General features: G+C 37.3%; 1 protein-coding gene across 6 annotated transcripts in view; it reads right to left on the bottom strand.

The window, feature by feature from the left end:
* Window positions 1–24,518, bottom strand: part of Arhgap15 (Rho GTPase activating protein 15) — a 601,987-nt gene that overhangs the window by 137,634 nt on the left and 439,835 nt on the right. For all 6 annotated transcript variants that reach the window (XM_060390096.1, XM_060390097.1, XM_060390098.1 and 3 more), the window contains one exon: window positions 907–1,041. In XM_060390096.1, coding sequence (XP_060246079.1) covers window positions 907–1,041 — 135 coding nt within the window. The remainder of the gene's footprint in view (window positions 1–906; window positions 1,042–24,518) is intronic.

Below are 24,518 nucleotides of genomic sequence, written 5' to 3'. Positions count from 1 at the left end.
ATTTTTCTTGTTGGGACTTTAATTAAGCTCCTGCCAGGCTTGCAAGCTTTTTAATTTTACCTTTCTTTCTTCTTTCTTTCTCTTTCCTCCTTATATCAGCTTGCTTGCCAGGAGACGTTTTCCAAGCTGTCACAATTATAGTAAATGTACCCTATGATATTAAATTCAGTAATATGATATTAAATTCAAGGGTTTGCTTTTCCAAGATTCTACAGCTAAAGTGCTTACAGGAAAAGATTTTGTTTGTTCATTCGTTCATTCATTCATTTATGCATTCATACTGTTTTACTTTAGACCATCTCTTTTATAAATCAGAAAACAATACACCTGAAAAAGAAGGTTCATGGAATAATCTAACTCATTCTTCAGAATGTACCCATTAAAAGAAAGTTGCTGTCATTTAACCTTGCACACTACTCAGAAGCCAACTGGAGATAGTCACTGCTGTTGGTGAGGGAACAAATGAGGGAGCCAAGAGAATATGGTATTTCAGCTGATGATTTAACACATATTTAATGAAACACAATATTTAATATATTTAGGTTTCATGGCAAGATCTCTTTGTCTGCAAACACTGCAATTCTGAAAATATAAAGGCAGGGGCTGGACGTACAAACGATGACCCTATAAAGCAGATTGCAGAAGAAGCTATTTTCATTTGAGAAAGCTTAAATTTGGTGGCCTTAAATAGCTCTCTATCTTTTTTTTTTTGGACTGAATAATTTTGGTTTTAAAGCTCAGATAATATTTCAGGGTGAGGAATAAAGCAAGCCACCCAAACGATAAACCTAGGGCTACAGATACGAGCGCGGGGCACATATTCTGTTCTCTGTAGTCATGATCAGCATTGATTTCATTATTGTTATTAATTTCACCACGCCCGGCTCCTTTCTGGGGTATACTTACTGATCGCCTCCACAAACCGCTCAAAGAAACTGTAAGGGAAGAGCGGTTCAGGCAGCTCCCGGAAAAACATCTTCAGTGCTCCGGTGACGACGTGGATGTCCTCCCACTGGCTGTCATCCAAATTCAGCTCCTCTTCTGGGAAAACACGAGGAGAAATGGAACAACTGGTTTTAATGAAACAATTACAAGACACTAATTATTATGTTAATGTTTGCCTACTATCATCAGCAACCGTTAACAGCCTTCTGCACCTAGAGGTTTGGTGCTGCGCGTGGGTTTTTTTTTTCTTCCCGTTTTCTGTAGGAAGGGAACATTTTCAATGGAATACCATCTGTAGGAATGCAGCTAACAAAAAACAAGGGACACAAAGAGACAGTACCATTGACACAGTATGTCAGATACGGTTATTCCCATAATGCATCAGTATGAAAATTAGCATCACAGCTCAACATGATTCAAAGCTATTTGGTTTTGAGGCCGAGGGGCTAAGAGTTGCCAGCGATGGCTGGCTCAAGGGACCGGCCTGAAGGCCTTGCTGAGCCAACAGGAGACATATGCTAAACATGGCAATAGAAAACGAGTTATTGCTTTACATGTGTTAGCATTGCTATGTACAAGGGAATAAGGGCTAGCACTTTTTTCTTTTTTCTTTCTTTCTTTTTTCTTTTTCTTTTCTTTTCTTTTTTTGTCTGAATGTAAAGTCAGCAAGGACTAGAATACGGGGGAGAAAGGATATTAATTCCTTCTTACTGCTTCAGAAATATTTTTCCCGTTTTCATCTCAGTGAGGAAAATGTACCCAGCAACAATATTAGACAGACCCCTGTTGGCCTATGCAGGCTATGCAAAGCTGCCAAAATGATAACATGCTGAAGACAAACCACAAATGCTGACCAACTCTTTGGAAATAACAAAAATATTTGCTTGGGAAGCCTGAGCGAGTTACCACAGTGACACATCTGAAGAACTCAGAGGCCAAAGCGAGTGCTCTGTAGCAAGGGAGTAGGCTTGGTGATCAGCACCGTTCTCTGACTCTCAGCAGGAAAAGCTGGGCTTGTTCTCAGACAGGAAAAGAATGACTGTGGTGTAGAAGTGGCATCTTTACATAGAGTTAAGGGGAAACAAGGCGCTGATATTTCTGCTCATCTGTAGCTACATAGAAACAATGTTCGATTCAGGGCTTAAAGAAACACAAGCTTATCTTTAGTAAACTGAAAATACGAGAATCCTGGTAAGAACTTACAGGTATTGGTTAAGTGGAATTTTTTTTTCCTCTCTCTCTATTTTGATGATGTCTGAGCTTACGGTCACATGCCCCCACAGTATGAGTTCTACGAATGCCAAGGAGCATTTTGCACCAAAAATAAAGTAAGAAAAGCTGAGAACTGTCACTGTAGGGATCCTCTGCGGGAGCTGTTTGGCTAATGGTGTTCACATCCTTTTGAAAATGTTAGCCCACGCCATGCTCAGATCTCTTTCTCTAACGGACTGTTATTTTCCGGGCTTGTAAGCGATGTCCCTGTTTGGTAGTCTGTCTATGAAAAGGGGTTAAGGTGGACCTGATAATGCCAGAGGGGCTCCTCTCCCTCTTCCATTCAGTCGTCAACCCAACCTCCATCGTAACACTCTAATATGACTCACAACAAAATCAGCGGAGGAGACCTTCTCTCTGCCCCGCAATCATTTTGATTGATTGTATTTCAACAATTAGTCTTTTATTTGGCTGCACACGCTTGAAACAGGCCGACAGCATCTTAGCAGGCCAGCTTTAAACAGTCAACTGTTAACAATAGCTTCAAAAAGGGAGACCTGATGGGGTTTACTGTCACTTTAAAGAACGGGGTTTTCACATTGTTGAAATCTGTCAGATATTTTGAAATGTCCCTCTCACTATGGTGCCACACCCCCTGCGTGCCCTTATAATAAAATTGGTTTTACTCCTGATTAAATCATTTTCTCCCTACCCACTACCATACTTCTCATAATGGACCTGTGCGCTCTACAGCTGGTGTTCTTCCCATGGTACCAATTCTTACTTTATCTTTTAAGCACTTTGCTGCTAAGATCTCATGCAGAGTGCTTATGTTTTGTTAAGAGCTTCATTCTTAGAGAAATAGTTTAACACATGTTCTAAAAATGTTGTACAACTTATTGCTTAAAACACATTTAGAAAATGTATCAGTACTGTAGCTTTGGCACTGCAGTTTAAGTGGAGGCCTGAACAGGCACTCGCATGCGGGCGCACACAAGCACACAACTCCCAAACTTCATTAGAGGAAGTAAATGGCGTGGTGGTGGGTAGATTAGAGCCTGCTAGAGGAAAATGTCCAGAATCAAAAGGAACATTTTCATATTGAGAAGAAAGCCAACAAGAATAACAAATAACTGGAGGAAAATGCCATTTATGTCAGTCACTTTCGTGTGTGTGTGTGTGCACATATATATGTAAAAAGGGAACATTTTGCTATACGGAAAAGGAAGTATATGAGTCGATGAGTGTCACTTGGTTATGTCTTCTTAAAGGCCTTAAAATGCACTGCTATTAATTTCTGTCACTTATACAAAAGTCACTAATACAGATATCAGTAGTAGTCATCATTTAAAGAAAAATAATTATACTTTGTGACCATCAACAAGTAGCTCAAATAAACAATATGGAAACAGTTGACAGTAGTCATCTGAAATATGCTTCCTAATTTTTATGTACAGCTTTTCATAATCAATAGAACCCTTATAATACAGAGGATCTCATGGTAGAGCTTTCAAGGCCATGGTGGTTTATTTAAACATATAACTATGCCCACAAAATATACTATCTCACAAAATCAGCCTGTTTTCAGGAAAAAAAAAAAAAACTGATCATAACCCTACCTTTGCTTGGTGTTGATAGGCATTGTTCAAATAGATTTGCACTTTTTGTAGGAGTTTTCTAACTGGACTTTTCCCCTTTCCAAGAATGCAAGGTTTCTCTAGAATGGCACACCAGGCCATTTGAGAAAAGAATCTTTCTTATGAGGACGTCCTATGCATTCCAGGATGCATAGATAATATTGTTGGAATTGATCCACTCAAGGCCCATTGGGTTTCTCAGGGGCTGACTACAGAAAATGTTTTCAAACATTTCCAAATATCTATTGGGGCTTCAAACTCTTCCTGGTTGACAGGATTATAATGGAGGCTGGAGGCTTCAAGAGTTTATAGACTCATGTGGACAAGGATTTGCAACTTATATATGTGTGTGTATGCATGTGTGTATTATTTCAATATAAACTTAAGATTTAGTACCTTGTTTTTAAATTAAAATTATTATTTATTATTATTATTAGTGTGTGTTTGTGTGTGTAGGTGAAGAGATACTATGGCATGTGTTTGGAGGTCAGAAGACCACTTGTAGGAATTTGTTCTTGCCTTCTGCTGTAGATCCGGGCAATAAATCTCTGGTCATCAGGATTGTATGGCAAGTACCCACTGAACCGTCTTGTCAGCCTTGTAATTTTTAATTACTGACAAGATCAAAACCATTTATAGACCAAAATTTATATAACTGTATTCAAGGTATTTGCTACAAAAACAGTAACTGAAATTTATATAGCATTTAACTGTACAGGACACTACGCGACACATTTTGTAATTATCTCTAATTCAATTCTTCAGTGAGACAATGAGGTAGATGTTCTTGCTGGCATGATAGCCATTTTATGGAGAAGATAGAAGAAGTGGGAGTAGCTTAAGGAATTTTATTATGAGTGACAGGTAGTGAAACTGAGATAAGGAGCCAATATAATCCCATCATGTTTAAAATATATACTTGTACATAATTTTGTCTGGCAGAAGAGAAATGACAAATAAATAGTGTGAAGTGATTTGATTGACCTGATTTCAAGAATGGGGATTTCTACCTTTTATCCCTAGATGTTTTACTTCAGACCATGCATTTATCTATCAACTAACTCCAATATTTAGTAATTAGCCATTTATATTGAGAGCTAATTCTTACATGAGCAGATATAAAACAAACTGGCCACAAAAAGAAAGCTGCATTGGGAAACAGGCAGAGATGGAGTAGATTGAGGTGTTGAGGAAATATGATAGAAAGCAAATTATACGAAACATCTTTTTAAGGCCTAATTTACCACTGCTACATTTTTTACATATATTAATTTACTTGTGAAGTGAAGATGGTTAAAGGGAAAGATGCTGACATAAATGAGGAAAATGTACGCATGTGGAGGTTATAAAGAAACAAGCATTTAAGGTACACTAGGATGCGAAGGTCAACAAAGGCTCAAAAGACAAAATACATGAAGGATGAAGGCAACGGAAGCACCGAGTGAGCACTGTGAACCATACAAATCGGTACACACAAATTATTTCAGTGTGATAGGGCTTACCATATAGGTCAACAGCAACTTCATCCACTGGACTCTAGGTCTGGGAAAAAGTCTGCTGAGTCAAGGTATCTCATAAACCTTATATTCAAAATCTGTCCTGGATTTTCTTAGCCCTCTAATTAGTCAATGGCTTCAAAATATACAAATGTAATGAAGGTAGATTAACTGAAGTACTATAAGACTTTCGTTATATATTTGTGTGTGTATGCACACACACACACACACACACATATATATATAAAATGGAAAAATAAGTTGGAAAGATAAAAACCAACAGTTATTTCTAAGACAATTAAGGATACTTTTTCTTACAAAGGAAATTTAAAAGATGGATCTTTGATGGCCATAGAGGAGCAATGGTAGCTTCAAAGGAAGAAGGAATATTTAAAGACCAATCTCAGTTAAAATGTGGCCATGGATAACTAGAATAACCCCGAACAGAATACTGATGTAAGTATAAAGGGACGGATACCTTTTGGATATTTAAAAATCAAATGTTCTTTTTTTTTTTTTTTTACTCTTTAATTTATAATGTTTTCCATGACATTTTCAAAAGCTCTTTCCAACTTTCACTTTACCATAACAATAGAAAAGGGGAAAGAGACAGCCCAGGTTATGGAAAGTATAGCTTTGGCTTCATTAGTGCAATGATAAGAATAGATTGTGTTGTGAACTTGTCATCAGAGATGCGGCATCTGCTCCCAGTGCCAAGGACCACACAGCCCAGCCACATCCTTATTGGAAAAGCCTGCGGAGTGCATGAACATAACATCGTAGATGGCAGAGATGCCAGAGAGGATGAGTGTATATATAACATTTGACTAGAAAATAAAACCTGTTCCAGGGCATCTGACCCCCTCACACATGCAGGCAAAATGCCAATGTATATAAATAAAATAAATTAATTTTAAAACCCTGAAAGGTTAGATATTAGAGTAGATAAAACAGCACTGTTTGTCTATAAATACACAGCTTCTATTTAGGTTGTTTGGGTTTAAAGGACGAGATCAAAAGGAATTCAGTTGAGTCACTGATGTGGCTGATCCTTTCCTGTTATATCCACAGAGTGACGGTTCGATCGGATTTCTAGTGGGTTAGACAGGGTCGAAATTCTCATACCTGAAGATAGGAATGTGGAGGCTTCCTACGCTGCCTTTGGAGACACCCTTCTCTACCACACACACTGGTTATAACATGAGGCTGCACTGGGGACCTTGTCTTAGAAAACTAGGCCAGTTGGCCAGTTAATTGGTTTGTTCACTTAGTTTTTATTAAGCAAACAGGGACTGAGCACAGACTGGATACCAGTGACTGTGCTATGTGATTTAGAAAGCTGGCAGACTGCCCTCTGTTCCTCAAAGGAGGGGTCTTTACCAGGTACTCAGCAACATGCTTACGTGAATACTGACCACGTTCTAACAGTTTGTACCCTAAGTCCATCCTCTGCACCACATTCTGCTGATCTTGACCACCAGTAGGACAAACTCAGCCAATCAATATACCACCACCGAATGCACATGATGCTAGTTACTGGCTGAATCACCAAACTTACACATTTCTGTATTTAAGGCCTCATGTCTGTACTCTATAATATGGCAATTTGGAGAAAAGTCTTTTAAAGAAGTAATGTAAAGTCCAAGGTCACATAGACTCCAAACACTGACAATCCAATAAGAGTCATGTCCTTACCACAAGAGACTAGAACATACTGACTTGGGGGCACTAGATGGCAAAGATGCCAGAGAGGATGGGTATATCAAATGCAAAGGTAGACACTTTGGTTGACAACCTCGTATTGTTCAGAGCTCAGATTTTCAGTGCTTTTAAGTAAATGACTGTGGTTTAAGCTACCCAGCCTGTGGAAGTTTTGTAGCCCAAGCTAACTAATATAACAACTGAAGGTTTTGCATGGTGAAAGACAATGTCATGTTCCTAGATTACATCCTAAAGCAATGGCTATGCCATGCTTGTGGAAGGCTGCTTAGATAATTTCAGATGGAAGGTTATTTATATTTTAAGAAATAATTTGAAGCCATGATTGAAAATTGCTCGCCTCTTCTGGTTCAACCTGACTGCAAACATGCAGGATACATCTTAGGATGGTAAACGATAAAATACAATTGCTCTTTTCTTGCTCAGTCCTTTCCCCACAAATGCATTTAGTAGAGCAGAAATACATTGCTGTTCCTAGAGGCTGAATCTTAAATACTAAGGAACAGTTTAAAATACATGAAAAAACTTACCACACCAAGCCAATCATTAATACCTATCAAAAAAGAATGAAGAAAGCAGCTCCAGGTGTGAAATTTTGTGTTCTTAACCCTCAAAGACTTATCACCTCCCCCATAATTTATAAAAGAACTCCCTAGAAAACTGCTAGAGATCCTACTTTTGAAAATGGTTGGACCTGCACACAGAATAGGTGCTTCTGCAACCCAGTGTACAGAGCTGACTCCGTATGGACTCTCTAAGGTACAAAAGAAGGCAGTGAGGAGACAATAGATGCTGTTTGGCGATGCTAAAACTTTAAAGAACAAAAGAACAAGTCCTCCACTTTCCAGTGGGATATTCTGACAGGCCATGTTGACTTGTTTCCATATTCTTTACATTGCATACACACCTCTGAGAGTCGTTTGATACGGCTAAGCCATGCACGCAATATCACAGCAAAATATGAAATCTCTTAGATCCTCTCTTTGAAGGAGGCAGAATGGTCTTCTGCCACATTAAGGGTGTTCTTTTTATTTCTTATCAGGTTTCATGTGGATGTAACAGTAACGCAGCAAATAGGTGCAGCTGAAACACTGGAATCAAGCACCACAGATGGAATACAGTATAGCAAGTGCGCCACCTTCGTGCATCTTTAATTTACAGTGGCATAACATAAAACATCCTCCCATCACAACTTCATGCATAATACCCGGTATAAAAAGTGGTGACTGATACCATGCTTCTCTCCAGGAATCCAGAGAAACTTTTCTAGGGGTCTGGGAAGTCCTGGTCCTACACAGACTCTAACAATATAACCAAAAATAAACTAATTTTTCTTTAAGTCGTAAGAACTGATGTAATTTTCAGTGACAATATATATTTCTTGAATGCCTTTCTTACTTAGAACTTTCAACACTGCTCTCATTTCCATTCAGTCAAAGGCCTTTTGTACTCTACAGGCATTATACACAATGGTTCATTTTATGGGACTGTCTTCTCCAAACAGATTCCAAATTTGCTTGAATTCCACGGATGATTTCACATATTACAGCCTCCAAAAGGGTAGAGAATCAGTAGGATAAAATTCGACAGTCATTTTTAAAAGCTTGTTTCCTGCTGGCTTTATAGGACAACATGACTCATTTGTCCTATCCAGTTCATGTTACATTGCTTAATATCAGCCTAAGGGGTTAGTTCCTATAAATGGCTATGAACAGATAATCTTTCTGTTGTATGTGCACACAGGGATGTTACGTAACGTTGAGCTTTTTGTCTGTTGTCAGATGAGAACCCCTAAGTTCATATGAGTCAAGTAAGGCTCATGTGTAATGGACCTGTACTGAACTATCATCCATTACCAGAATGTTTGCATGTATAATGTTTACTTTGCCAGTGGCAAGTGTTTCAGACTCTAATATAACTTTCTTTATTCTCCTTACTATATCGTTGGCATTTGATGGGTGAGAAACGGGAGCATTGAGCAGAATAGGGACTTGCTTTAGAAGTTAACTTGTTAATTCAGAAGTTAGTCTGAAAAATATTTCCCTAAGAAAGTAGAAATGGTAAACAAAATTGGTAGATTTTTATATTGGCACATTGGTTTATTCAAACCATTTTTGTCTCCAGATGCATGACAAATGTATGACAGTTATCAAGTGAAGAAAAAAACAATAATTATGCCTAAATGATACTGATCAGTTTATTTCCGAAGAGTAGTTAAATGAATTTTCGACTTCATATCACAAAGATGGTCAGAGCCCTACAGATATAAAAAAAGGATTCACGAGACACATAATATTCACAACTTGCATATTAGATAACACGCCGTGGTTACTACTGCATTCTTTTTTGAAACTGCAAAATAATACTATCATAGTTATGCATCAGTATTGTTCTTTAAGTCCAGAACAGTGAAATAGGTTCTTTAATGGATGACTATACTACCAATAAGTAGTTGTTTTGGTTTTGTAGATAAAAAGTTTGAGTGTTTTTCCTCCTTCAGTGGGGTTCTCTTGCTTAAGTTTAGAGACCTGTTGATCACCCCACTTTCAAGGACTTGGGATATAAAATTGCTCTGTCGCTGTTTTAAAAAAATGATAACTCATACAAATAATTCATTAGGTAACTTTCAAAAATTTACCACGAATGAACTAAAAATCTAGTGAAGATTGTCAAAGCATTTGATAATGTGGTATTGGAAAATACATAATTTCAAAATAGGACTTGTATAATATTGTCATTTAAACACTTTATTATTGTGTTTTGACATATGCCATGTGTTGAAACAGTGTTGATTAATAATGTATGCAAGAGTACACTCCAGCACCCTTGTCTTGTCTTCGCCTAGTTATTTAGTTTAAACTCACAGAGAAAACTTAAACTATCATTTCTTGGGCTCTCCTTTCAAAGGCATTTCTGACACTCAGGAAATACTGCCTTCTACCACCTTAAAAAAAAAAAACAAAATGTACATTTTTCTGCACTTTGATTTTTTCACTTGATATATCTTAGAGATCATTTAAAACTAACATTAGCTCTCTCTCTGTTTATTTTATCTATACATTCATCTGTGTGAAAATATAATGACTGAGTTCACCAGTCGTATATCCCATCATGATTGTACAAATAAATTGTACTAGTATAATTTATATATGTATCAGTATATACCCATGTGAATAGAGAAAATATCTAAATGATGAATTCCTATGTTAGAGTTTGTGTGTGTGTTTAAATTTTACTAAGCATTGCCAAATTGCTATTGTAGTTTTTTTGAGCTAATTTGTATTACAAACCCTGTGGATTACTGGAATGTTTGTAATATTGCTTCCTACCATTCCTCTCTGATTTCCATAAAATATACCTGTTAATAAATAGTTGAAAATGTACAATAACATGTAAATACAGAAAGACAAAAATAAAGACGTTGAATAAAAATTTAAACATTTAAACATTTAAACTTTGTTAAACACCAGGAGAGAGATATAAAAAAGATTCTCTTTTGAAAAAATTTTGTATATAAATTTAGTAGTTAGGAAACTTGAAAATAAAAAATACACACCAAAATTAAACAGACCCGTGAACTTCTATAGCTCAGTAAACTTCTATACACTTAGATTAGTCATTTGAGAGAGAAGAGTTTTTTAAAATTTTATTTTATTTTATTAATTACACTTTATTCACTTTGTATCCCCCCATAAGCCCCTCCCTCCTCCCCTCCTGGTCCCATTCTCCCTCTCCCTTCTTCACGCATGCCCCTCCCCAAGTCCACTGATAGGGAGGTCCTCCTCTCCTTCCTATTGATCTTAGGCTATTGGATCTCATCAGGAATGGTTGCATTGTCATCTTCTGTGGCCTAGTAAGGCTGTTCTCCCCTCAGGGGAGGTGATCAAAGAGCAGGCCAATCAGATATGTCAGAGGCAGTCCCTCTTCCCATTACTATGGCCAACTGTTGGGTAGAGGGCATGGAACCTTACATAAGAAGTGGGAAATAGTAAGATCTGGAGAGGACAGGAACCCCACAAGGAGAGCAACAGAACCAGAAAATTTGAACGCAGGAGTCTTCCCAGAGACTCATACTCCAACTGAGTACCAGGCATGGAGATAACCTAGAACTCCTGCACAGATGTAGTCCACGGCAGTTTGGTGTCCAGGTGGGTTACATATAGAGAGAAGTTTTACATCGTCACATGAGATTTATGCTTCCATTATTGAATAATGTATTTATCTAACACCAACACCTAAAAGTCCATGACATTTAGAAATAGAAAAACAATTAACATTATATCCTTTTGTAATTTGTGTTTATTATCTGTATTATATGTGTGCACATGAAATTTTCATATTTTCATTCCTCTGTTGTTTGATGACTAGGTTGATTCTAATTCTTTGCAATAGTTAGAACAGTAGTGATAAACACAGGGTGCACAAATTCTGTGGTATAGTATGGGGATCTCTGTATATTCCTAGGAATAAAAGAGCTGGGTTTTTTGGTAGGGTTTTTTTTTTGTTTTTGTTTTTGTTTTTGAGAAACCTTTAAACTGATTCCCATAATGGCTATATTAACATACAACCCCAACAACAGTGAAGAAAGGTCCCTTCTTATACAGAATTTCTCAAACATTTCTTGTCAGATTTGTTGATGATAGGCTTTCTAATTGGGGGATTCAGCATCCATTTAATTAAAATGATCCAGCAGCTTGCATAAATTGATGATCATTAAATACGTAACAAGAGTTGTGAATGATAGAAGCCATTCTCTTAGCGAGGAATTTTGTGTATTTTGAGAAATACAAAACAGAAAAGAAATAAAAGAAGGAAGGATGGAAGGAAGTAAGGAAGGAAAACAGAAAGGAAGGAAGAAAGACAGAAAGAAAGAAATAGAAATTAGCATACTGGAAATGAAAAAAAAATCAATATTATTTTACCATTATAGGTCAATATTAGAATTATAGTTCATAGTTTAAGATTAAATAAAATAATCAGTTTAACATATTTATTCATTAAACAATTTATGAACACCTAGTAGGTGTTAGATATTCTACTAAATACAAGAAATATATATATATAGGAGAAAATGGAACAATAAAAGTGTTCCCTAATCTCTTGAAGTCATTAGAGTTTTCTGATTCCTATTAAAACTTTCACATACATTAGTTTCTGAGGAAGAAGTACCCCCTTTTAGTTTTATATTTCCTTCATTAGTTAGTACAAATCCATGCTCATTTAGTTGTGTAATAAGTGCCTTTTAAATAAAGGTCACGATGACGGTGATAACAATTTAGTAAACTCTCAAGTAAAAGGGTCATCTACAGCTTTTTGTTTGTTTGTTTTTTATTTTTAGTGGAGTCCATCGTCTACAATGGGCTCAAGCCACCTCTTGGCACTAAGATATATTTGCAAGCAGCACGTATAAGCATGTCTGCTTCCAAGAGAAGAGGTATACTTAACTTCATCACACACGCTCTGAAGTTGGACAGTGGAGGATGCCCATGGAGAAAGATATTTGCAACGGCGCACTGATGAAAGAGAGCCAGAAGCAGTAGAGGAAGCTGCCTTCACCATGCACACTCTGAGGGAGGAGAACACAGCAAGTCATATACACGGGTGTGAGACAGCAGAGGAGGTCAGCGGAGCAAACGTGGAAATTCAGGATGGCACAGGCTTTCATAACGTGAGAAACACTAGCTTTTCTTCTCTTCCTGCCTACACAATTCTGTGACCTCCTGCCTGGGGCTCTTGCTTATAGCTGTGAAGTCATGCATAGTATACACACATGAAACAGACACTTCCCTAACTAAGGTTTATTTCACTTTTTATTATGACCTTTCTAATCCTAGCATGATAATTCCACCATTCTCCCTAAGTATGAAATAAAGGGTCTTAGCTATAGACATAGAGTTAAAACTTTCTTATTACTGAAAGAAGTCTATTCTGGTTAATTTTCCTATCTCTGGAGTCTAGATGCATTCCTTTTATTAGTTTGGAATATGTATTTTTGCAATCATTCCTCAATCTTAATTTAACTGCCTTTAATAGTAATACTATAATAATATGGCAATGACAACAGATGTGTACACTCATAAAGCACAATGTACAGTTCTTTTCATCATGTTTACTTTCCATAGCTTTTACTTTCAATACTGTAGTTCATTCATCCACATAGTCATTCCTCTATCAAATGCTTGAATTCAAATCTTATGCTAGTCTTACAGCTAACTGTGTAGCTTAGAAATGTGAAAGAAAACATAGTGTATTTACCGTCACATATATTACAGTATACAAGAAGTTCAGGCAACTTGATAAATTAATAGCATGTGTTAAGTGTTTTAATTTTGTGTAGACTGCTCAGGGAACACAGAAGATGATGAGCAAACTTCATTTGGGTGGTGGACAGAGGAGATTTTGCTCAGGAAGTTTTACATTATAATTGTTTCAGAGAAGAGAATTAGGTGGATGAGGGAGGGACCTGGGCTGGGAGAGAGGACAAGACGTAAATGAAGGTGGATCCAAGTAGAAGTAGTAGTTTGTCAAAGACAGACCACAGCGCACTGAGGAAGCCCTGGGCTGCTGGAGAAAACAAAAGAACAGGTTCCGCATCTCAAAGTATTGGGGATTGAAAGGGAGGGAGAAGGATGTGGTAGAGTCATAAGGCCCTGAAACCTGAAAACTTACACAAAAGTAGCATTGTACAGACTGAGCAGAATATGTATATATCCTGCATATAGGTAACAATATGTAACAGCAACTAATGAAAATAAAAAGTCTGTGAACTTGAAAGAGAGAAAAGAGGATTATATGGGAGAGTCTGAAAGGAAGAAAGGGAAGGAGAAGGTGATATAACTATATTATAATTTCAAAAATAAAATAAAATTTAAAAAGACTTGGAAGAGTCTGGGCGACCACAGACAAAGTGGTCATGTTTTAATCATAAATTATAGCAGCATTGTGTCGGGTGAGACAGAGTGAGTACATGACTGAAGAGACCCAACAATCATATAGCTTGGGTGAGACACTGCTATGCATATTAACTGTGGAAAATTATTTTTAATTCATAAGAGAGTAATGTACAGGTATATTTCTGAAACTATTAAATATGAGAGAAGTCCAGAAAACTGGAGACTGGCATGTACAAAGGACTAAAATTCAGAGACTATTACTGAATTTAATCTAAGTTCAGGGAAGTAAAATATTTCATTTTCCAGAAGTTTATAAAGACCTGCTGGTAGTTTGAAAATGAGAACCCATTTGGATTATCTGACCAGTGATAAGACTTCAATGGTGTTTTAGTATCATGAGCTACTTTACTGTCTCTACAAAGGGGAATTACAATTAATTGGATTATATTGGTCTCCACATGCTGATTGCATGAAAGAAAGTATAAAAGTGGAATTGTTGCTAACAGGTCATATCTACCATCGACCATGGGATTTGCTTTTTTACTTACCAATAAGATTAATTTCTTCCTTCCAATCTTCTAACTTGAAGTCATTTTAATTATAGAGTTTAGAAAATTCAAAGGGAAAGGCAAACCTACTTTCAATGTATTATTAATGATTGACCTCATTTTATTCATTTTTATGATGAAGGGAAAATAAATTGATGGTTTGTTTATTGTTTAGAAGATTCTTACTTACTTAAGATCCTTTTGCAATCTTTCCTCAATCTCAATTTAATTAAAAACATTTTTTTTTACTGGACTTGTATAAAGAGCTGAACTCAGGGCTACTTCTGAGCAGTCACAAAGATGTTATTTCTCCTTCCAATGAACATATTATATGAGAAGGGGTTAGACCCACCAGCTATAAAGGTCATTATGCTTGAGTGAAATATTCTAGTAAAGATATGAACTGTTCTTCAAGGGTTTCAGCCCCTCGAAGCTCAATCACGCCCTATCCACATGAGGATACAAATTTGACTTTGGTTTATTAAAAAAATAATAAAGGACACAAAGTTCAGACAAGTAGCAGAGGAATCTGGGAGAAGTTAGGCAAAAATATGACCAAAATAAATTTTATGCATTATGAAATTCTCAAAGAATTGATAAAAATGTGTTTATAAAAAGAGAGGAAATGGATTAAGTTGTCATAATCTATTAAACCCATTTTAAAGAATTATACAAAAACCTTTAAAGTATCAATACCTTCAATAAACCAAAACTTTACAGGCTTTTACTATTAACAACACCAACAACAAAGATGTAAACTTCTCCAAAACAGTAATAAATCTCAGGATTTATTCCAAGTGTTTCTTTTTTGTTAATATTGTACTTATATTAATATATGTTTTATGTATTTTTATGACAGGGAAACACAGGTTCAGCGATTAAGCAACTTGTCCCAATTCACTCAGGCATTCAAGGGCAAAGTGTAGGCAGCCTGGCTCCTTTTGTGTTATTGCTTTAATGTGTATCTTTCAAAAGTCATATTTAAATTAAAATGAAATTCTAACACTCTAAAAAAGATGAATTCTCTAAGACACCATTAAGCCATGAGGGCTCCACAGTTTGCACTGTATTATTCCCTGTCTTAATTAGGGTTACCATTGCTGCAATGAAACACCAGGGCCTAAAAAAGGAAGTGGGGAGGAAAGAGTCTGTGTGCTTGCACTTCTGCATCAGTGTTTACCATTAACAAAAACCAGAGTAGGGACTCAAACAGAACAATAATCTGGAGGCAAGAACTCAAGCAGAGTCCATGGAAGGGGTGCTGTTTACTGGCGTAGTCCTTGTGACTTGCTCAACCTGCTTTCTCACCTACCCTGCACCCGCCTGCACGGGCACCACCCCCAATGGCTGAGTACTACCCCATCTATCACTAATTAAATATATGCCCTACAGGCTGGCCTGCGGCTGGATCTGATGAAGGTATTTCCTCAGTTCAGGTTCCCTCCTCTCAGAGGACTCTAGCTTGTGTCAAGTTGACGTAAAACTAGTCAGCACAGCGCCGTTTTAAAAAGACAACCTGTTTCCCATTTTTTTTTTTTTTCTACTTGCCCTTTTGGATTCTATGTGATCATGCAAAACAACCCTGCCAAAGTGTTGGCACATTGGTACTGGATTTCTGGCCTTTGCAATCCTGTACCAATACATTTCTGCTCATTTAAAATTTACTGGTTTATGGTATTCTGCTATAGAAGTACAACATGGACTAAGATATTTGGACCCTTTATTCATTTTACTACCAACAAGCATATTCTTCCTGCTACTGACAGATGAAATGTCTCTTGGGTAAGGACTGTCGTGGTGTATCGTGATGTATATGCTTTTGATGGACCGAGATGGGTTAAGAAAAGTATGCTAAACCTGAGTTATTAAGATGTGGTCTGGGATCAGTAAAGATGTATCACAGAAGACATTATTCAAAGTGAAAATTATGATGTTCTTCACTAGTTTGACTGAGTCTAGATTCTCTGTGGTGTAGTCGTGCACTCAGGTGTAACAGTCCCCTGGGAATTCTGGATGCACAAGATAGTCAGGGAACTACTGTTGGCAGGTTGTAAAAAAGTCCTGAAGACTTAGCTTGGTCAGTGGAAGCCTCAATATAACCAGAGCTTATGTATTCTCTTCAGGAATAAGGGGACCCTCAAAGCTTCGGAGAAACAGCACTAGTTGGCCTGTATATTATGGAGCTAAGTCTGTTTGAACCCTAAGAACTCACTGAGAGGTAATTAGCAGAACTTGCAAGGGCCTGGTGAACACATCCTGGGGAACAAAGGTTTAGGCCTTCCCGAATCAAGCTGGTATGGTGAAGGGAAGAAGACATCAAGCCAAACTCTTGTTGGTAGCCAGAAGAGTGCTGCTGTGTTGGCAATCATACGAGATTCTTGGAAAAGATTATCTAACACTTTTGTTTTGTTCCCTTTGGGTCTTATGATGCTAGGGATAATGAGTTTGGTTTGGAGATAACAGTAACACTTTTATATGAGGATGGCAATGAGATATAGGGAGATTTGAGTACAACTTGGAGAGATGAATTTGAGAATAATCAGGGTAATAAAAGGTAAACTGTAATAGCAGAGCAGTAGTAATGTCAAGGACAATGATAAACAAAAACTGTTAGCACCTGTCATGGACTACTCATAGTGCTTGGCATTTTATATATACAAATATATTGAAAGTCCATAAAAATCCAACCAGGATTTTTTTTCCAGAGCTGAGGACTGAATGCAGGGCCTTGAATGCAGCCTTGAATGCAGGGCTAGGCAAGCACTCTACCACTGAGCTAAAAACCCAACCCCAATATATATTTTTTTTAATTTTAAGACTTTAAAGGTACAGAGACAATATCTCCTTCAGTTCCCCCCCAAAAGTATAAGTGCTAGATTTAACACTGATATGTATCATTTCCAAAGTAGTTTGTAAAGCTACCAATACACAAGGGGAATCACGGGGGTGGGGGAGTTATGGAAATATAGAATGCAAGAATGAGAAGACATCACTCACATCTATGTCCTGGCAATGATAACATAATTATTCTCTTTTACGTTTATATGTTTAGTTTTAAAATTAGCTTACAACATGACTGCCAAAACATGAACAGAACAAGACCTACACCAATGGACATGCCAAAGCGGATGGGAAAATCCACCTTATGAAGAACTATAGGCAGTTGAGAAAAGTTGAGAACGGGGATGAGGACATTCCCCAGAGAAGAGCACAGGTTGTTTAGTGCTTACTGGTCAGCACTGGAAAATGTACACACAAGTAACATTATGGGGACCGAGCTAGTTATATCTAGGGACATATAGATATATGCATGCGATAATATTTAATAAAAGAGGAGGCCATGGATTTGAAGGGAAGGATACAGGAGTATGTAAGGTTTGTAGAGTGGAAGGGTAAGAAATAAATATAATTATATTATCTCAAAATTTTTTAAAAAGTAAAAAATGTCAACATATAAACTCAAATATAAATAAATAATACAGATTAAATTTAAAAAATGCTTGTAAACTAAAACATTTCCAAATGGGATTTTCATACATATTTCATTTTGGTTGATTCTCTCCCTCCAAACTTATTTTTAAACTAAAGCTTATTAACAAACTTCACTAGATTAAGACATAAAAGAAATATTAAGCTATGGGGATTCCTGTGTAAACAATATATTTACAAAGTTCAGAGCCTGGACAGGCTGGTTGATCAGGTAGACTCTGCCTACCCGTCACAGATTTTGTCTTGAGCACAGTGATGTTTGTCTTAATGACAATGGATTTGCCTGTGATTTATGTCATTTGTACTTGAGAACTGCTAACTCAAGCTCTTAAATGGGTGGAAATGAGCAACACTGACTATGGTCTTAGAAAAAAACATCTAAAGTTCAGAAGAGTGAAATAAACAGATTGCTGTTTTATAGGCCCAATAGTGAGTAAGGTTTTTTTTTTGTTTGTTTGTTTGTTTGCTTTTTGCTATCAAATTGCAAAACAGTTGGTCAAGTAGAGATAAATATATCAGATTTTTAACCTTCTGCTTTAGTTCAAGAAATGTAAAATGAAGGCAGTATTAAGCCATGAGTCTTGGCTACAGGCATAACATGATCTTTAAGATAAAATATTTTAATTTTCTGAAAATCTAGGTTACAGTTCTTTTAATGAACAGAGCTATTTTTAAGTGGCAGAACAGGCGTACATTAATTTGAATGTGTGATAAGGCACAGTACATATCATTTACAGATTGCATTTACATCCCGAACACACCTTTGTCATATATTTTAAAGAATAAGCCTTCCATTCTGCCATTCTGGGGCTTAATTTCATGGCCACAGCCTGAGTACAAAAGGCGTGAGTGATGCCCCCTTTAAACCCAATGCTGTGTCCAAGCAAGAACTGGCTTATAAGCAGTTCTTGGCTCTCAGTCATTCTTAACCTCCACTGTCCTGTCCTGTCCTGTCCTACCAGTTCAGTTTTCTTTTGCTTTACTTTTTATTTTTGGTTGAGTTCTTGGATGGGAAACTGTTAACCTCTCAAAGCCTAAAGGAAAAGTTCCCATTCTCCAAATTCTGCCTAGAGTAACCCATGACACCTCTCAAGTTGCTTCCTATAACTTCCCTGATGTCTTTTTGGTGAATGGATGCATTTATTGCCAATGGGACCAACTTGAAAATTAAACCTAAACAATCATGACATTCTTACATTGGCCTTTGTTCTTTGCTGTCTTGCAGACATTTCTAATTGACCTAATTGGGAGACTTTCTACAAGGAGGCCTGAATCATGAAATGTATGCAGTTCAGTGTCTAGGCATTGAGCAGGGCAAACAGTGGAGAATGGCTATTGGGCAGGAAGGAGAGAGGACACTATTATCAATCCAAAATAATGTCAGCTGAAATCCACAAGTTCAGCAGTCAGGAGTGGCATACCAGACCCTCAAAACAGCATAGCATGATTTAGAATCTTACAGAAGATGTCAGAGCAGGTAGGGTGGGGGTCAAAGTCATTTGCTTGAGTCCACCCTTAGCATTTTTATCCCCATGAAGAAACACATGTATGTGCATTTATTTCTAATTATTGACATAAACCCAGCTGCTCTCAATGCCAAATTCCTACTTACAATGCTCACTCCTTTCCTAACATGCTTTGTTGTGCCCAGATGCTGTGCACAGTTTTTTTTTTTTTTTGCACCATTTAAAAAGTTGATACACAAAAAAAATAAATAAATAAAAAAATAAAAAAAAGAGGTGATAGAAAAATTAGAGTGCGGATGGAACCGGTAGAGCTGTTCTCTTCCTAGATTTCATTATGCATTAACCTCCATAATGTCTACACACAACAAAACAAATTACAAATTAAAGGAAAGATAATTTAACTGCAGATTGCTAAATTTGGGGGGGGGCAGTAATGCTCCACATGTAAAGATACACTAGACACATACAGCCCAAACAGAATACTGAAACTGTGTAGTTTATGTAAAACTTAAAATAAATAGATTTACACTTCCCTTTAGATCCAGAAATACATGAAAAGTTGCAAGGCAGCCTACAACAAAGCAATTGACAAGAAAGATAGCATCTGCTTTTCTGTCTATTCAAGCTGAAGTTTTTCATTTGGAATGCAAGCAGTGCTTCCCAAGTTAACATAATTAACTCATGACGATCCTGGAACATCATAATATAAGATGCAGATGGAAATTCAAAGCTGTAGAAATGTCAGCTCAGTGCGTCAGGATTATCACTTTTTTTTTTTTTAAGTGAACAAACCATAATGCTAATTAAAACAGGTGTTTTTTTTATTTCAACCCTCTTTTTGCATGTTATGAAATTACAACCAGGGTTATTTATTTATTAGTCTGCTGTGAAACATACATCTTAGAAAAACGGGAATCTGTGAAAACAACAAAGTAAAAAGATGAAAAGAATGCCACTCAGCATCGCTTTCTGACACAATAGAGGACCAGTCGCTCAATTAGTTAGTAATTTCCGTGTGACTACTTGACAGAATCTACTAATTGTTAATCTTCCACTAACTATTGCTTTACATAATTAATTATATTCAAATAAAAACAACAAAGACATGTGGGCCAGTTGCCCTTTTGAGAATTTTTTTTTTCAAACTGCCTCTGCTTACTGACAATATTTCCAGGAAGAAAAGATATTAATCTCACAGGAGAACATACATAAAAAAAATATCAGCAGACCCTGTCTTTTACCTTGCTTATATAGCAAACCCTGCAACTGTTCCATGCCACAAAGACAAAGTAACAACCAAAACAGAAAACACCCAAGCTGCTGACAAATCCATCCTTGAAACGATTCCTAACAGCCCAAGTCCTTTGAGTTAGGATCTTTCATATTAATTGAGAATTGCATAAAATACCGAGTAACCCATCCAGAGGGCAAGCATCATTCATCATTAGTTGAAGTGACATTTTCAACCCTTCATTTGGCAGCTGCCGAGAAAGGAGGGGGAAAGGTATTCTTTAGAAGGGAAAAACAAGACAGGGAGCACAATCCTCGCTCTATCCGCAGACGAGAACACAAGGTGCCTCTCTGTCAGCGTGATAACATGCTTAAAGCTGGTGATGTCATTCTTTCCTAACCTTGGAGTCACTAAGCACATGGCAGCTGCATTCCTCCACTTAGGAGTTCTGCCCGGAGATCAGTGGTAACCATTTTAGATGTAAATGAAGCCCTTCAGCAGGGTGGGGAACACAGTTCTGTGAGCTGAAATGATGATTTATATCCAAATTCTATTTTGTTTCTGAGAGATTGCAACTTGTTAACAAGGCTGGCCTTGTTCTAGTAGCATCCTCCAGGCAGAAAGGAAATTCTGGGAAACTGAGTATGACCACTTCTGAAACTGCGAAACAGCATTCCAAGACTGCATGGCAAATTTACTGGCCAAATTAGGACCTCTGCCGTTCACAATGAAAGATCTCTCTCTTTCTCCTTTGTGAGATGCTTGCTTTTCTCTGAAACACGAAAGTCACGACAGGAAACGGGAGGAATGAAAGTGAAAAAGAAAACTGAAGTGAAATCCAGATAGCTGGTATCTGAATGACCAATAGTTCACAGAGCTTTTGATAATGCATAGATGTTTGCAAACTCCTAAGACATGCCTGCTTCCCACCTTAACAAGGGTTTTTGCTCTAGGAAGGAAAATTTCTTTGGCAAGAGTTCTGAGTCCAAAGATAAGTATTATGAAATCCACTAGGGACAGAGTAGGATCTGGCTGCTTCTGCCAAGCCTGTCAAGTTAGTCTGCTTTTGAAGTGTCCTCAGATCCTGTGCTACCTGAGATAGGAGAATTTTGGTGCTAACCCTCTTGCCAAATTAGAACAGTTAAGTCAAATGTACATGTGTGGTAATTGTTTCTGAAGAAAATGACTTGGCAAGTTCGGCCAAAATTTCAGAAGAAAGCCATCTTATGAAATCCATGAGAGGTAGTAATATACACACAAGTCATATATACAATGATAATTTTGTGGCGCTATTTCAAAACTGAAAACATTGAGTATTTTCATGAGTAGCAACTTTCTAACTGTCATTTAACCACCACATTTGGGCAGGATTCTGTTTGTGCAGAGAGGCAAGGCAAGGGAAAAAAGGTCCATGACTGAGGCAGGGAAGATCCCTGGTCCTTTAGCTTTTCACATGTGGTAGAGCATGCAGAGAATCGTACAAACTTTAGGCTTGACCCTAAGAAATACGTACAGTTTTCAATCCATCAAAACCATATGGGGTTTCTGGTATTGAAAATTTCTTTACAAAATAGGCTGTAAGTTTGGGTCCAGATGTCTTATGAATAAACTGACAAAAATAGAGGGGCTTCATCTGCAGTGGTTAAAAAAAAAAAAGATTGTCATAAATTGTTGGTGTCTTTTCCTTTTCATTTCTAATTACTCTGATATGGGCTGAGTACACACAGAGATCAAATTGAGGTGTTAAAGAGATAATTAGCTAGATGTTTTAAGAAATTATTTTCACCGAGCTACCAAACAAATTGGAGCAAATACAGCCATAGCATATACTGAGGTAGGAGGTCACAGAAAGTACAATCAGAATATCCTGCGGTAGAGGGTCACTGATAACAAAACACTCTTATATTCAGCATCTTACTAAGTAATCACAACAATCTGGAAAAGTCTTTCTTAGATTTTCTTCATTTTATACAACAGTAAATAAAGGGTCAAAGCAATAGCTACACAAACATTATAAATATGACAGCCAATGTTTAAACTAAGGTTCTGAATAAAATACTATTTGTTTGTGTCACTGGTGGCATCCTTGCTGCTGTTTAAATCAGCTTTTCATTATTGTGTGTAAACTTATTCATGTTAAACTGTGAAGAAAGCATCTAATGACAAAAGCAGAACAAAGCCATTTCAAAATCAAAACACAGTCACTTGTAAGACGCAGAAAGGGTGCTTTTAAGGAAGGTCTTAAAGTGGGCTCCCTGTGGCCGACCAGCTCTATCCTCTTATCCTATAAGTCAAATGCTGTTTCCTAACACATCCTGAAACTGCTTTATGTTAGGGTATCTTTGCACATCTATTATCTGAGAAACTATGAGCTTGGGATTTTTTTTCCTTATTAAAACTTGTCCGTTTCCAATCCTGAGAGCCCACAGCACCTTATTATGAGATGCTATGAACCCTTCTTGCAGGAAAGCCTGAGAGTCTTTACTTGGGATTATTTTTTAAAGTGCTAATTACGTGTGAGTCTCAGAGGAAAAAATACAGTCACACGAAACATGTTTCTCACGGGTGAGTTCAGCCATTGAGCCACAGTGGACAGAGCAAGAAGGAGCAGAAACACAGAACTTTTCTGCCTTCATATGGTCAGCTGACTTCCCAGGAAAATTGTGAACATTAGTTACTGAATATGGTAGAGGAAGAATTTGAAGTGTTTTGCTATAGAAGAATCATGTTGCTCCAGTTTTCTTCACTGAAAAGAGCTGTATAGAACATGTAGAAGAAAGCTCCATGAACCCCAAGAGCATGCGCCACCCTGGGGAGAAATCAAGCTGCCCAAAGTCACCGCGCAGTCGCAACAAATTCGACTCAAACTGGATTGAGTTTGGTAGGATATGTAACACACACATTGAAGAGTTAAGTATTTGGGAGAGTTAGTTCTGGAAGTTTACCCATGAGAAGGGTTTATTCTGAAAAGCCTGAGTCACTAGCTAGATACAACACTTTTCTGTGAAAGGGCACTTACTTATGTATTAAACAGTGATGATCAAAAAGCATGCATTTTCCAACAGCGTGGTGTCTTCCAGAGATAATACAGCTGATTCATAAACACCAGAGACCTGAGGCAAAAACACTCCTCTGAAGGGATCTGAAATAGATGGTGCCTTTTTAACCGGAGAATAACATACTAAGCTCATATATACAGGTTGTAAGATTCAGCAATTGGATCCTAGCTACCACCAGCAACTTGCTACTCCATGATGGGGCTCCAGAAGTTTCCAACCCGACATTCTAAGAGAAAAATTTCAATGAAAGGAACAGAAACAAGAGAAACAACCAGGCTTAAAGAGTCACTGTCCTCCACCCTCGCCACAAAATAACCTTGTGCAGCTAAGCCTGCTGTCTGTGGTTTTCCTCAGTCTACCCTTAAATGCGGTCTTATAAGCCAGGCAGCCACTACTTGGAGAGGGTTATTTTGTAGTCTAATGGATCTCATTGTCAGGAAATGGTTTTTGATATTCGGCCAAATTCAAGATTTCCAGAAACAAGTTTTATTTTGTGCATTTCCCTCCTTTAATATTTATGGCTAATGCTGATATTTCATTTATGGGCTCCTTTTTTAAAGCTTCAAGTGGGCAAATAATAATAATAATAAAAAACCCAGAGAGTGAGTGTCTTGTTGTTTTTTAAACTCAGGCTTTCTTTTCTTTTTCCCTCCTTTAGTGTAGCAAAGCTAATACGGATGCTGCTTTTCCAGGGAGAATATGGTGCATCTTTACAAGGAGAAGTAGTACCGATAGGTGGGAATATTTGAAGAGTGGAAGTTCACCAAATAACCCAAATCTGTAAGAAGACTACTTCAGCTTCAACAGCTTTAAGATTCTTTGT

The sequence above is a fragment of the Meriones unguiculatus genome, chromosome 8 (genome assembly GCF_030254825.1).
Source record: "Meriones unguiculatus strain TT.TT164.6M chromosome 8, Bangor_MerUng_6.1, whole genome shotgun sequence".
In the NCBI taxonomy this organism is placed as follows: Eukaryota; Metazoa; Chordata; class Mammalia; order Rodentia; family Muridae; genus Meriones; species Meriones unguiculatus.
Note: the sequence above shows the minus strand (reverse complement) of the source record. Positions and strands in the feature narration are given on the sequence as shown.